General features: G+C 41.8%; 1 protein-coding gene across 1 annotated transcript in view; it reads right to left on the bottom strand.

The window, feature by feature from the left end:
* Window positions 1-705: 705 nt before the first annotated feature.
* Window positions 706-15,463, bottom strand: part of LOC111153655 (osteoclast stimulating factor 1) — a 53,490-nt gene continuing 38,732 nt past the window's right edge. Inside the window, exons 6-10 of the mRNA XM_022512805.1 lie at window positions 14,911-15,018; window positions 13,942-13,991; window positions 10,549-10,627; window positions 7,863-7,961; window positions 706-1,333 (exon numbers count right to left, since the gene is read on the bottom strand). Of these exons, the coding sequence (XP_022368513.1) occupies window positions 1,275-1,333; window positions 7,863-7,961; window positions 10,549-10,627; window positions 13,942-13,991; window positions 14,911-15,018 (395 nt within the window). The 3' untranslated portion in view covers window positions 706-1,274. The remainder of the gene's footprint in view (window positions 1,334-7,862; window positions 7,962-10,548; window positions 10,628-13,941; window positions 13,992-14,910; window positions 15,019-15,463) is intronic.

The raw sequence follows: 15,463 nt of genomic DNA, 5'->3' as shown, positions 1-15,463 counted from the left end.
CCTCAAGGCACCCACAGAGGGGAAAAAAAAAAAAACAAAACCAGTCACAGACAGAAAACTCTTACAGTTATTCATTTCCTGAGCTAACCCACTTCCTTCTTCAAACATTTCCTTCTCCGCACCAATGTGTTTTTTGAAATCAGCATTTAAGTCTTCTTACAAAATAGGGTTCTGGGCCGAGGGCCTAGAATCTAGGCAAATGGCAACAGTGATGACAAAATTAGGAACTCGAATCGCAAATCAAGTGTCACTTCAATATTACAGAAGGCTCCCTGCAATATTAATTGACGTTTTAGTAAAAGAATCTCAATTGTTATGAGCTAGAGGCACACTCTGGGAAAACAAATGCTATCAAAGTGAAAAACTTACCACAAAAAAATTTCATGGCTCCTGGCTACTCCATTACAGGAAATGATGACATCTTCCATGATAAGGAAATCAATTTTTTTAATCTTTCAGACCACAAGCAAACTGTAATGAGTTGCTGGATTTCTTCATGCTACGTATAACCTTGGAGATAAAACTGGAAGTCTAATAATTACTGAAGTTATGTATTTCATTATAAATGTATCTTCTCCACGATTATTGTCTCGACTTTAATCAGGTTAAAGCAAATATATAAAGTTGAACAGAAATGTGGCTACTTTGATTCCTTTGTGCTAATAAATATGAAATAGGACATAAAAAATAAAATCAGCCTTTACCTAAATATAAAGAGCTTTATTTACCAGCAAATAGTGATCCACAAAAACAGACAAAAGGAATACAGTCTCTTAAATGTTTATTTTTGTCAGAATAGCTGACGATTTTCTGTTAAGTCTTTTGGTTCATTATTGTAACAAGCATTTCTCCCTTGAAAAATCCATTCAAAATATTTCAATCCTTGAGGTAAAGAACTTAAAAAACAAAAATAAAACGAAACAAAACAAACAAAAAAAAACCAAAAACCATTCTGATTTTTTAAAGAAAAAAAAAATTTTAATTCCTTTAAAACTTGATAAATAGAAATAATCTCTTCTTGTTCTACTCTGGTGAACAAAAATGTACTTTATACAGCAAAGTATCCAGTCACTTATTGGCAAACTGAAGGTGAAAACCTACCCATTTACAAGTTCTACGCAAACGCAGTGCAATACTTCCATGTTCATATAGACTTTAAAAAAAAAAAAAAAAAAAAAGACAAAAACCAGTTACCAACACTCTTCTGGCAAAGACAAAGGTTTTGGAATGGCAAAAGCAACAGATGTTTTAGCTCTCGAATTTCCAGAAGGGAATTAATCGGAGTCTTCATCATCAAGATATTCCTCGGCATTGCTTAATGTTCGAACAGCATCTAAACAGAATGGAGGGCAGAGCAAAACAGAGACATTACAGTGGCTCAGTGAGTTAAGCCGCTGCCTTCGGCTCAGGTCATGATCCCAGGGTTCTGGGATCGAGTCCCGCATCGGGCTCTCTGCTCAGCAGGGAGCCTGCTTCCCTCTCTCTCTCTCTCTCTGCCTGCCTCTCTGTCTACTTGTGATCTCTCTCTGTCAAATAAATAAATAAAATCTTTAAAAAAACAAAAAACAAAAAACAGAGACATTACAAATTGCTCAGATTTTGTTTTCCCTTTCAAAGCTCCTGATAGCTCAACAAACTGTAATCTTTCCTCAGACCCTGGGACTATACTGCCCCCAAGGATCTTTTTCAACTTTTGCTCTCTTGCCTAACTGCTGAGGATTTGATGCCACAGAGGCTGACAATTACAGATGTCTGCATGTTCCTTAGACATGCAAAAAATAAAGCATGTGATGCTAATGCACCATTAATCTACCTTGCACAAAATGCAACCAGCCCCATGCACCATGACCAGCATGGAACACACGGGAAGCCCCTCCACTCTGACCAGTGTACTTCCAACCTCCTCTCCCAAAGACAAGTGCACACACGTGGCTTCGGTCAGTCGAGAGCCCGCGAGGCCTTACCTGAGGGCAAGGTCACTGGGTAGAAAGATAACTAATGCGGGGAAAAAAGGAAAAGAAAGAGAATGAAAACACAGAAGCTTCAGTTTCATTTTTAAAACTACGGATAAAGTAGGCTCAGAAGCAAAAGAATGAGACAAAATAAAAGTGTGAAACAGAAAGAACAGTACCCCACCATATGTTAAATCAGGCTTGGACAGGGTTCAAAAAGAAGGCATCTGATCTTTAACTGTTCACCTATTCAAGTGTCTAGTTAAATGCCTATAAGCAACAGGTTACATGAGGTATCATTTTAGGAGGAAACGGAAATGGAAGTATAAGAGCTGTTAGAGTTCAATAAATGTATGTGATCATGGTTTCTAAACACTCAATCCCTATGCTCACTGGAGATGTCACTGATCCCAAGACTGGGGCAGAAAACGTAAAAGATTCACCTGGAACCCAGCATAAAGCAAGGATGCTATCAAAGAGAGCATCATTTTAAAAAGACTCATGATCCAACCTGAAGAGGCCTCCACTAGCCAAAGAGGGACGATCAATAGGGATACTAGGGGTGCCTGGGGGGCTTGGTCAGTTAAGGCAGAAGTCTGCCTTCAGCTCAGGTCATGATTGTGGGATCCTGGGATCGAGCCCCACGTCGGGCTCCCTGCTGAGTGGGGAGTCTGCTTCTCCCTCTCCCTCTGCAACTCCCCCTGCTTGTGCTCATGCGCTCTCGCAAATAAATAAAATCTTCAAAAAATTTTTTTAAAAAATAAGGATACTGGAGCGCCTGGGTCGCTCAGTGGGTTAAGCCTCTGCCTTCAGCTCAGGTCATGATCTCAGGGTCCTGGGATCAAACCCTGCCTTGGGCTCTCTGCTCAGTGGGGAGCCTGCTTCCCCCCTTCACCCCGCCTGCTGCTCTGCCTACTTGTGATCTCTCTCTCTCTCTGTCAAATAAGTAAATAAAATGTTAAAAAAAAAATAAGGACTAAATATAATGGATTGAAATACAGCACGTATTTCGACATAAAACAAGGAGAACACCAGACCTCTTTGGAGAAAAATAGGGAACCAGTACCTTATTTTGAAAATTCATTAACAAAGGATAAAAATCAAGCCTTTATTCTGCCCTACTGCACAAACTATTACCTCTGAGTAATCAAGTCATAGATGAAGGGAATTTTTTTTTTAACAGACTGTTCCGGCTAGTAACTGAGACAGGAGTGACAGAATTCAAATATCACCATTTTGCAACTGTCCGTGAAATAGCGGATCCAGACAATGATTATCGATGAATGTTAATGTCACAGGACAAGTGACAGATACTCTGTGTCTCTGATGTAACAACTGTCTTCATGAAATATGTTTCCCTCTAACCCTTAGGTAGACAGATAAAGTGGAAAATCTAATCAAAGCTCTAGATCTACACCAAATGACAAAAATACAGAGGAAAGAGGAACATGACAAACAGCACCATGGGGAGGCACATATGCATGTATGCCGTCTAGACTGGAAATTTCAGGAAAAGTGACCCAGCTTCTTTAATAAGTAAGTCACCAGGCTAGCAAAAGAGAGGAAGTGGAGAGGAAGAGAAAGCAATGATTTAAGAGACATATCTACCAATCAGAGCCTGACCTTATTCAGACCCTGACTTAAATTATAAACAAATAAGTAAACACAAAAATAGGTAAATAAAGGGCGCCTGGGTGGCTCTGTGGATTAAGCCTCTGCCTTTGGCTCAGGTCATGATCTCAGGGTCCTGGGATCGAGCCCCACATCAGGCTCTCTGCTTGATGGGGAGCCTGCTTCCCCCCTCCCCGCCGCCTACTTGTGATCTCTCTCTCTCTGTGAAATGAATGAATAAAATCTTTTTTAAAAAAAATCTTTAAAAATTAGGTAAATAAAGCATAAACAAACATGTATGAGGAAAAAGGGGGAAATCTGGGCAATGACAAGATTTATTTGATGATATGAAGGCATTATTAATTTTATGCATGCTGATGATACTGTAGTTTTTTCAGTCATTATCTTTATAAATTTAGAATTATTGGGAAAAAGGAAGGGACAAGGGAGAGTTGGTACAAGGGAAGTTGAACTGGATTTATCTACAAGAAGGAAAGATGAAAGAACAAGTGGATATAAGCAGAACAGAGGCAAACTTCAAAGATTTCACAGCAGCTTTCAAACTCCTAGAAGTCTCCAGGTTTCTGTATTCCTGTCCATCCTCCTTATGAGAAGTTCTGGAGACCATAGAATATACTTTGTCCTATCCCACACACATCCATGAACTTCAGACTGGCTGTAAACTTAGGAAAAGCAGCTTTTTGAGCTACAGACAAAAAGACAATAGCAAAGCTCTTTCCTACTCTACTTTATTACTACAATCCTATGTTTTGCCACTTGAGATATTCTTTGTCCTTCCAAGGTTACTTCTGCATTTTATTTCAACCTTGTTTCTCCTGTTAGCAAGAGAAGATGGCTCGCCATGGTGCAAACGTTACTGACAGGAAATCAAGAGACAGGAATGAGCCAGGCAAATAAACTCCTCCACCTTCCTTCCCTTATGGATTGCGCTCAGGCACAGTTTCTCTGGAAACTTCTCACACAGCCAAGCGCTGAGGAGCTATATCTCTTCACAGCCCACCCATCCTGGGCCGTGGCCATGATAATAATGTATCTCCTAGTGATACATCCCCTTCTTCCCTACGTCACTTCCATTTCTCCCCACTGTCAATGACCTGGATCTGCACATTCCAAATCAAGCACCAGTACTTAAGACAAACAAACAAACAATAAATAAATGGTAGAAAGAAAGACACAGTAACCTAGATATATCTCATAGACAGAGTATTAAGAGAAAAGAAGTTAGACACAAAAAAGTACATACTGTTTCGTTCCATTTAAATCAAGTTCAAGCACAGGCAAATGATGAGAGAAAGGGAGAATATGGAAGGGGCTTCTTGGGTATAGAAAATATTCTCTGATATCTGGGTTGTGGCAAATAGGTGTGAGCACAGTGAAAACACACACACTCACACTCACACACACACATACACATCAAGATGTAAATTTGGGATTTATATACTTACTTAATACAAATTATACCCCAATTTGTAAAAACTGGAAAAAGAATTTACAGGGTGGAACCCTTAAGGAGGGGTTGAACCCTGGTCCCACACTCATATCCCAAAGTTACCCAAGGTAACTACAAAATGGGACTTGTTTTTTCTCTACAAAAAATCCAAGATGTGCTCTTAAAAGTGGGCAAAAAACATCAGGATATACTTTTTCCAGTGCAGAGTTTGTGCTCATAATTACCTATATGGCCCAAGAGTCAACTCTGATTCCAACTAGGATCACAATACAAATTCAAACGTTTTACTGGATGATTATGAAATGAAGCAAGAAAAAAGAGAGGAAAAAGATAACATGAAAACTGAAATGTGAAAATTCATTTCTTGCCTCTGTGTGCCAGGCCCCCAGATTACCTCATTAATGAGTCCATTATCTAATCAATACAAATTTAGGAAAGCAGCCTAAAGACACTTGGCATGAACGGAGAAAAAGAGACTTTCCTCCCAGCCCCATTCTACAAAGACTGTAGAAAGGTAAGGGGGAAGAGAGCAGTTTGCCATCTGCCTCCCCCAGATCCCGCTGCCCACGTGGAGGCTTCTGGGTACTCCAAGTGGAGCTCTCTGGGGTCTAATGTAAGTGTGGCATTTTCCTTGTCTACCATGATCAAGCTTATAGTATACATGAGTCTCTGATAACCTTCAGCTCATAAGAAGTCTTACTCCGTGATCAGGACATTCTGAAGGGACCCACATAGCAACAGGAAGTCAGTGGCAGAAAAAGGAAGTTAGGCCATAGTCCGACTTCAGAACCAACCAAGGCAGCAGGAAGGTGGAGACAGGCTCCAAGTAAAAGTATTTCTCCCTCATAGCTCTATATATGGCTTCTCAATCAAAATGTAGGATTGCTAAGGAGCACCACTCAGCTGGTAAATACTTTCTCACTCACTTAGCATACCCTCAATCCATCTATGCATGAGTAATTACTTTAAAGAAACACTATCTCTGCCAGTGAGAATTCATGGCTTAAATAATTAAGGAACCCAAGTTTCTTAATGGTTTAATGGTTTGCACTGTATCTGAACTGAAAATTAAAAGAAATAAAAATCTGGAACAAAGACCTATCTGGAGTAAAGAACAAAGGAACAGCAGATTCGTGAGGAGGGCTGTGATGGGAATTTGGTGATGGACAGACAAGACAAGGAGGATAATTCTGGTGGCTCCCTTGGTAAGTCATGAAGAGACAGGCTCTGTTTGCGATTTCTGATTGACTAAAGCAGGAAACCAGAGGACTGACTTTATTTTGTTGCTTCTGCTGGAACTGGGCTGTAAGACAAGATAACATTGCCTCTTCTCATAAAACAAAGGGTAATTAGCTAAGGAAGAAAAAAGCTTTCCCAAAGTTCAAAAATCAATGGGAGTGTGATTCACGTGATGTAACAGAAATCAGTACCTCGTTACACAAGCTCAGAACTCTGACAGCGAGAGGACTCTCAGCTTAAAATGGAAACAAATGCACTGGCCTCTCTACCGGAAATGCATCAGAAGCTGATCTGGTGATTCTCCACCAGGATGCATCAATCTCAACTTCCGACTCCAAAGCAACACAGAGAAGGGTTGGAATGGTGAGTAGCGATGTGAAATGAAGACTTGTGAAAAGTGAGTTCTCCATTATACTAGCATCCATTCTAGAAAATGGCGGGAAAGATGCATCAATCATTGGCTTCTCCTTCAAAGTGGCGTTAGAGAGCCAAACATAAGAGTACAGGAAGGCTTGAGAAGCGGAGGCGGGAGACTGAAGGTACCCTCCAAACAAATCATCTCCTACTTTTCTTTTTTCTACCTCTGAATTCCTCATGGGCCAGGAGGCTGATGGCGGATGAAAGGGAGAGACAGGACAGGGGAATGCGAAGGAGAGTTAAAGCACATCCTCCCAGCATTTCTTTTAGGGGGAATGGTTCGTTCAGTAGGTTATGTGCTGAGAGGTCTCTGAATAGTAATCATGAAGGATGCAAATGAGTTTAACACCTTTTCTTTGACACCTTTTCAAAACAACCACACAAACCTTTCATTTTTTTCTTTCAAACCTATTCTCCCACACCAACAGATATTTTTATCTTTAAGGATGTATACCTAAACTTTACTTTTAAAAACCACCCAGAGTCTGTAAGTAAACACCAAATTGCTTACCAAGTCTAGAATATTCTGATTATCGTTTATTGATACTCTCACTTAAAACAAAAACCAAACAGAACCATGGAGCTCTTTAGTGCTTAATTGAAAAAAATATATTTAGAGATAACCATTCGTAAAAACCTCTCTGAAAGAAGGATATGGAGACCAGGGCTCTCTGATAAGGGCTCTAATGGAAAGCAAGGTGATTACAACCCGATTGTAAGGAACAAAGGAAACATACAAAAAAAATAAAAGGTCAATGTCTCTTCAACTTATTTGCATGAAGGGATTTCTTCTAAGGCTAACGTTCCAAATTAGACCCAGGAGATAAAACCTAACTTCAGAACCACATAAAGAGTTTCCTGAGAAGAGTGGTTTTTTGCCTATTCTAAGATGATAACCTTTGGTCATGATGGTGCCAGAGGAGAACAAAGAATGAAAGCTGAGGGACGCCTGGGTTGCTCAATGGGTTCAAGCCTCTGCCTTAGGCTCGGGTTGTGATCCCAGGGTCCAGGGATGGAGCCCCACATTGTGGGGGGGGGGGGTCTCTGCTCAGCAGGGAGCCTGCCTCCCTTCCTCTCTCTCTCTCTGCCTGCCTCTCTGCCTACTTGTGATCTCTGTCAAATAAATAAATAAAATCTTAAAAAAAAAAAAAAAAAGGATGAAAGCTGAATACCTGTGCCCTGTTTCTTTTTCAGGAGAGACGCGCAGGCGGCATTCGTAGCCATGTCCAGGGCCAGCTTCTTCTCATTGTTTCTTAAGTCTGTTCTCGCACCTTTTCCGCAACACAAGAAAAGCACATCAGGTGTTTCTGAAGAATCTAGAGTAGCAGACAATCTTCCTTCCACTCGAACTAATCAGTTGGGGCCAAATGAATGAGAAAACCCCTCTGGTGCTAAAGTCAGCTTTTTCAGAACAGTAAAAGCCCACTTGGCATCTTTAATCCAGGGGCCTGCTGCTGTACCCCTGATAAATAGGCACCATTAAAATTACCCTTTCAAGTGCCTAGAATACTGCGTGTGAGTTTTCAGCGGGGAGAGGGTCCTCCCCAAGGTGAATCCTGAGCCAGTCAGACTCCACAGTGTCTTGGCACTAGTTTTTGGAGACTCAGTATAATACGCCCATTGCTTCTTGAGAAAATACACATGGCTGGTGCCTGAGGGGATTAATATTTTATATCTGTAAGTGGACTCCTGTGCAAATTAGAAAAGTCACACAATAAAACCTAGAGGCAATCCATTGTTCCCACAGCTCAGCTTCTACTTGCTTTTTTTCCCTCGTCTTCATGATGGTAAAAGTTAAATCAGAACTCAAGAGTACATTTTCGTTGTTAGAGATTTAAAAATATAGAGGTATGCTGAATAGAAGCAGATGTCCCACTTCATCCTCCAACTCACCCATCCCTTCCCCTTCTTCTAGCTTGTCCACAGGAAACCATTCCCACCAAGTGGGCATCAACCCTCATCTCCCTTAGGTGCGTGAATGCATTCACAGACATCTGTGTATATATACACAAATTCATAGCACATATATTGGCCTGTAAATTGATTTTTTAACCCAACAATACATAGTGGTATTCCTTCATACTATTCCTTATTAATACACATCCTTATAACTCAATCTATTTAAACATTTGTAAGTATTCAATTTTGTGGACACTGCAAAATTTATTTAATCACCCCCTTTACTGAGGGGCACTTAGGCTGCTCCTTTATTACAAACAGCACTGCTGTATACCTCCTTGAACATCTTTCTGAGGTGTGGTTTTCTAGAAGTGATGCTGGAATGTAAGGATATGTACATTTTTCATTCTGCAAGGTACTGTCAGACTGCTTTCCAAGAAGGCTTTACCAATCTGCACTTTCTGCCACAGTATAGGAGAGCGCTGTTCTCTTTGTAACCACATCCTCTTCCATAAACAAAAAAATAAATGTATGAAACTCAAAGGCACAAAAATAGTTGAGTTAAGAAAGCTTGGCCTATTTAATTATGAATATGGCGACTGTGTATAAAAATCTCCCTCATGAGCAGATTCTGATCTACCCATAGCGAAGGGTCTAGAAACCTCATTTTCTTGTTGTGCTACAGGTTAAAAAAAAAATCCTGAGGGTTAAGAGTTCTGTGGCTAATTGTATCCTACATTAAATTACACTTTAGAACTCATGTACATGATTTCTGTCAGGACAGGAAATGTTCATAACCAGCATCGCAAGAGAAGAAATAACCATTTCCTGTGTCCCTCTCCATCCGCACTACCCAACAGAAATGCGATGTGAGCCATATATGTCATTTCAAGTTTTCTAGTGGCCACATTTTCAAAAAAGAGGAATTCATTTTCGTAATACATTTTCTTTAACCTGGTATATCCAAAAGGTGACTGGTCTATCATAGAACCAACATAAAAATGATTCTGATGCTTTACATCTTTTTTTCACCAAGTCTTTGACATTTGACGTGCATTTTACACATGCAGCACATCTTAGTTCAGATGAGGCTCATTTTCCCAGCTTAGTGGCAGAGGTACAGAGGGCGCAGTTCTAGTTCTAAGGGGCGCTATAGTGGTCCTCGCGCTGATCTTTTTTACACCTGAGGTTTACATCATCAACACACTTTAAACCAGTTAACATTTTCCCTCATATATCTCACAACATTGCTCGGAGGAGCCCTAATGACAGCGCCATCTATAGGACACCTTGGAATTCAAGCAATTTAAAGCCTTCTGGACCAGGGTACAGCATGGTGGTGGGGGGGGGGTTTGCCTGGCCCTCTGAAACTGTTATAATGAATGTGTGTGGGACAAGTGGATGGACAGATGGATGGTCAGCCCATAATTTCACTGTCCCCTCTGACTTGTAGAGAAATAGGGAATCGAGGTATCTTCTCATTCTTCGTCCATCTAGCATTTGCTCAGCTCAAAGCTGGACGTTATAGCTCCAGCTTGCTTTCTTATCTATCAAGACTTTCCTGTATGAACAGAGACCTCAGCAACTTTACCCACACAGCCTTCCGAGATAGAATCTTCTCTGCACACGCACGCACACAGGCACACACACACGCACACCTTTCTTCTAAGGCCCTTTAATCCTGCAGAAATATACAATAAACAAGTCCTGAAAGTAATATATGTAACCTTAAAGCTTACCAAACTTTCAATTTAATACTAAAAGCTTCACACAAATCACCTCAATATTGTAATTTCATCTTATTGTTAACAACCCTGTGATACAGACAGAGTGAAAGTTAAAATCCCAGTTTCAAAACACAGAGCCTATTATTCTTCCTACTATCTCAAATAATATAACTGAATGTAGCCTATTTTTCCAGGGTACGTGAAGGCTGGATAAACTGGGCACACCCTTTACCTTTTTCCAGAAGCAGCTGGACAATATCTGCATAACCCTTCCAGGCGGCAGCGTGTAAGGCTGTGTCTCCCAACTTGTTCTACAGTGAAGTGAAAGAGAGAAAGCAGCATTTTAAAAATAGAGTGTGGATTGAAAATGTGCATGAGGGGCACCTGGGAGTCTTAGTGGGTTAAAGCCTCTGCATTCGGCTCAGGTCATGATCTCAGGGTCCTGGGATCGAGCCCCGTGTTGGGCTCTCTGCTCGGCGGGAGGACTGCTTCCTCCCTCTCTCTTTGCCTGCTTCTCTGCCTACTTGTGATCTCTGTCTGTCAAATAAATAAATGAAATCTTTAAAAAAAAAAAGAAAAGAAAAGAAAAGAAAATGTGCATGAATTCAGGTTCACCCTAAGGAAACCTACAACAAGAACAAGTCACAAAATCATATAAAATTCCAGAGAGAGAAAGAAGAGTCACAAGATGACAGAAAAGTCATGTGGGAGGAGGGGATGGGCTGGAGGAGCAGAAACCGACCGGGCAGAACACCAGGCAACCTGCAGGTGCCCGCAGAAGGAGACATCAGGAGGAAGCAAGCAGATCTGTCCCTGCAGAAACCCTACATGAATTAGCAACTGGAGATGCCCGGAGATGCTGGAGCGGGCAAGAGGCGTGGGAGTGAAAACAAGAGGACTGGGTGAAAGTGTTTATGGAAGTAATTAGATCACCCTCCTCACTCCTTGCCGTCAGGTGACCCCGTGCAGATGGCAGAATTACCCTGTCAAGAAATTAACCAGATCATTTCCAAGTCCATGGGACCTAGAGGTACAAGGTAAGGTGGCAATGAGGTGAGGACCTAAAAGCAGTGGCTAAGCTTGAAACCGACAAGCTGAGCAGTAAGCTGCCCCAGAGTGCACGGCCTAGCATCTACCCCCAGGCAGGAGGCTGCAGGACAGTTCTCCAGAGAGCTCAACAGCCCCACATGCAGAGGAGGAAGAGGGTATTCATGCTGACATCTGGGTATCACCCAGCGAACAGCCAAGATCTTACGTCGCCCTACAGAGAAGCCCCGTGAGCAGGAATCTATCACACTTCAGACAGTAGGTATTTGGAAATACTAGGTACTAGCAAAGCCTCCATTATTTGAGAAAATATCAAACCAAAATTAATGGAACTCAGGGGAAAAAGACAAAGTACAGTCAATGGCAGAAAATGTTTTAAAAAGCTCTAATTCATAGATCTGAGATATAACATGAAAGAGCATAATGGAACAAAAAAATGCTACTTAAAAATAATAATCAGAGTAAAAGAAAAAGCTTTTAGTGGGCAGAATTCTAAGACGGTGCCTAAGGTCCCTGCTTCCTGGGATCCACCCTCTGAAGAATCCCTCCACCTTGAGTATGGGTGAGACTAAGGAATACAATTGGATATCACTCCCCTAATTAGGTTTCTAATCGGTTGACGCTGACTTCATCAAAAGGGATATTATACCGAGTGGGCCTGGCCTAATCAGGTGAGCCCTTTTCCAAAGGGGGAGCATCAGAGACACAATCTCCTACTGGCCTTCAAGAAGAAAGCAAACGGCCATGTTGCGAAATGTCTGTGGAGAAGGCCACAGACACTACGGGCGCAAGAAACTGAAAGCTAAGGACCAGAGCACTACGGGCACAAGAAACTCAATCCTCCTGGCAAGCCTGAGTGAGCCTGGAACAGGAACTGAGCTCCAGAGGAGAACCCAGTCCAACTAACCCCTTGATTCTGGCCCCTGAGACCCTGTGCAGAGAACCCAGCTGTGCCACGCCCAGAATTCCGGTCTATCTACAGAAAGTGTAAGGCAAATGGGTGTCGTTTTAAGCTGCTAGTCTGTGGTGTTTTGTTACACAGCAACAGAAAACTTACACAGGACAGAAAGGAATTAAAGAGGTAACCAAGATAAAACACAAAGGTAAGAAGATCTCTGAGAAAAACTAAAATAACTGGAGCCTCAACGTTAAGAAGTCCTACCTCATTACGAACAAGCATTCCAGAACCAAAGAACAAAGACAATGATCAGTAAAAACTAGAAAAGAAACACCAGACAATATTTTTCCAGGCTGAAAGAGTCCACCACTGTTACTGGGAAAAGACCCACATCATGGTAAAATTTCAGACCACCACGGACAGAGGGACAATTCTGGGTGAGAGAAAAAGCAGACCACATGCAGAAGAATGGGAATCAAAATGGTATCAAACCTTTCGAAAGCAATCCTAAAAACTGAGTACCCTAGAGGCCTGCCTGCAAAATTCCAAGGGAAATCATTTTCAACCTGGAATTCTCTCAGCCAAATCAATCCCTTGGACCCCTTTCTTAGCAATCTGCTTGAAGAGGTTCTTCAACAATAGGACAGACGCGGGATGCAGACAGGTGAAGGCATATCACAGGAGGGAGGTGAAGGAAAGGTTTCGCAGGAAGACAGCAAAGGGCAGCAGAGACCACGCTGCTCAGATCAGAGAATGAGGACGAGGACGTCGGGAGGTACCAGTACCATTCCCGGGCGGGGTGGGGCCGGGGGCGGGGAGAAAACAGTTATCTTACACACTTTGGAAAAGCATGTCAAGAGAAGATGAAACAGTGTGGAAGTCTCCAGTGAGATACAAAAACTAAAAAGCAGCTAAATAAAAGAAAGGCCGGAAACAGAAATGACACAAACAGTGAGCAATATTTAGCCATAATACTTATAAGCATTACAATGTTACTCTACAGAGTAACATACCAGAAACTCTAATAGGATACTTGGCAGATGACCAGAGGAGCAAAGGTTGGGAGCTGGCAGATCAGAGTGGGGGCAGGGAGAAGCTGAAGCCTTCAGACAGGACACCAGAACATTATGAAGATATTGACTTAGGGGACAGCTCTATAGGCATCTTCCTTAGTAACATGAAGGCAAGAGGAAAGCACTAACAGCCAGAAGGAGTGAGTGGGAAGGATGGAGTACGGTACACATTTTGGGCTTAAACAATTTGGACTTCAGGACAATAGTAATTTTTTAACTACGTGTTTATAGTGTTTTGATTAAAAAGTGTATGAAAGAAGGGTGCCTGGGTGGCTCTGTTGTTAAGTGTCTGCCTTCGGCTCAGGTCATGATCCCAGGATCCTGGATTCAAGCCCTGCATTGGGATCCCTGCTCAGCGGGAAGCCTGCTTCTCCCTCTCCATTTCCCACTCCCCCTGCTTGTGCTCTCTCTCTCTCGCTATGTCTCTCTCTGTCAAATAAATAAATAAAAATCTTAAAAAAAAAAAAAAGTGTATGGAAGATATGAAATGAGAAGAGGTCAGTTCAAGGCACCAAGACAGGCCTTTGCACGCCCATAAGCCACCCACAAGCAGCCGCGAACAAGGTAGGTGTGTTATGACCACCGACTTCCATGTAAACGATCTTACCTGTTGGTTCAGTTCAACGTTTGGTTGAGTAAACAGCACTTCCACTACATCTGAAATTAAAAAGGAGAGATATTTTTTAAGAATGAAAAGGAAAAGGCTGATAAGGCTAGGCATAACAGTTTTAAAAGAGAGGATTCTTTAGAAGAATCTTCAAGAACATCTGTAAAACAAAATTGTTTAAATGTATGGAAGTACAGGACTTAAGAACTTAAAAAGGAGAATTATCTAGGGAAAAGTTGTTTTCAGATAATCTGGCTTCTGCATTTTGACACAGCAACCACTGTAGAAATATCTCTACATTTGCTGTGCTACTTAATATTCATTTAACTAATCTGTGTTTATTAGCTAAAATAAGATTGGCTTCCTTTTGGGAAACAGCCAGAAACTTCCCCTTTGGCTCTGCTATTTAATCTGCTGGATGCTTTGTTTCTGATTGTTGTGTTTGTTTTGTGTGTGTGTTGTAGGGAGAGGTAAATGGGTGTGGGTCAGGCTGAAACAGATGTAGAAATTCCACTTGTCATATTACCGATTGTAACTGAGAAGGTTACCAACTTGATCACTAACTTAAGCAAATGCCGTCCTTCCCCTACATCTAACAGCGTGCATTCAACTTAAAATGTAAATCAAGAAAGCGTATCTTGGGAGAAACTGAGCCAGAGGAGTCCCTGTTGCCCCTTTCTTCTGTAAGATCAGATCTTGGGGTTTGTTTTTACATGACTATTGTTTTCCTGTAAACTTTCCAAGCCCGGGAGAGGAAAGGAAGTTTCCAGGCTTTCCAGTGAGGGAGGTCCATGCAGTGAGCATTCTACCTACTGCTTCCCAGACCTTCCAGGAACAAGGCTTTTTGGCCGAAGTTCTAAAGGACTTGAAAAGAATCGATTGTTTTTTCGTTTCTGGAAATCCATCTCCTCTCTATGGTGTGCGGTTTTGGGAGCGTGGATGGTGAGGACAGCACACACAAGCTAGTACCTTTATGGCCCCCGTGGCAGGCCCAGTAGAGGGCGGTGCTTCCAGCCTTGTCTAAGCCATTAACGCCGACTCTGTTGTCCAAACACTCTCTCAACCAGCTCAAGTTGCCTGAAAAAATTTCACATTGATAAAAACATGAGAAAAAGGGTTTTTTTGTTTTGTTTTGTTTTGCTTTGCTTTGCTTCAAAATCAATTTTATCCTCCACAAATTCCCATCTACAATGGATTCGTCAGCAAGTCTGAAATTAAGACCCAACCCACAATGCATTCATTATGGTACATTTTTGCTTCCAGTTTATTAATGAAAAGCACTGACAATGACTTGGGGTGGGGTAGGGGGAGGGTCGGAAGGGCTTAAACAGCACAAATTATTTGTCACTGTTCTGAGACGCCCGGAGTCAAGGTGCCAGCAGATTCAGTGTCCGGTAAGAGCCTGCTTCCTGGTTCACGGACACTGTCTTTCTACCCCTTGGACAGAAAAGGCAGGAGAGCTCCCGGGGGTCTCTATGGGCTTATTTAAATTCCAGTTATTTAACAAAGAGTGTAATATTCG

Source organism: Enhydra lutris, unplaced genomic scaffold, assembly GCF_002288905.1.
Source record: "Enhydra lutris kenyoni isolate GAN:26980312 unplaced genomic scaffold, ASM228890v2 scaffoldscaffold33, whole genome shotgun sequence".
NCBI lineage: Eukaryota > Metazoa > Chordata > Mammalia > Carnivora > Mustelidae > Enhydra > Enhydra lutris.
This window is presented reverse-complemented; position numbering and strand designations above follow the sequence as displayed.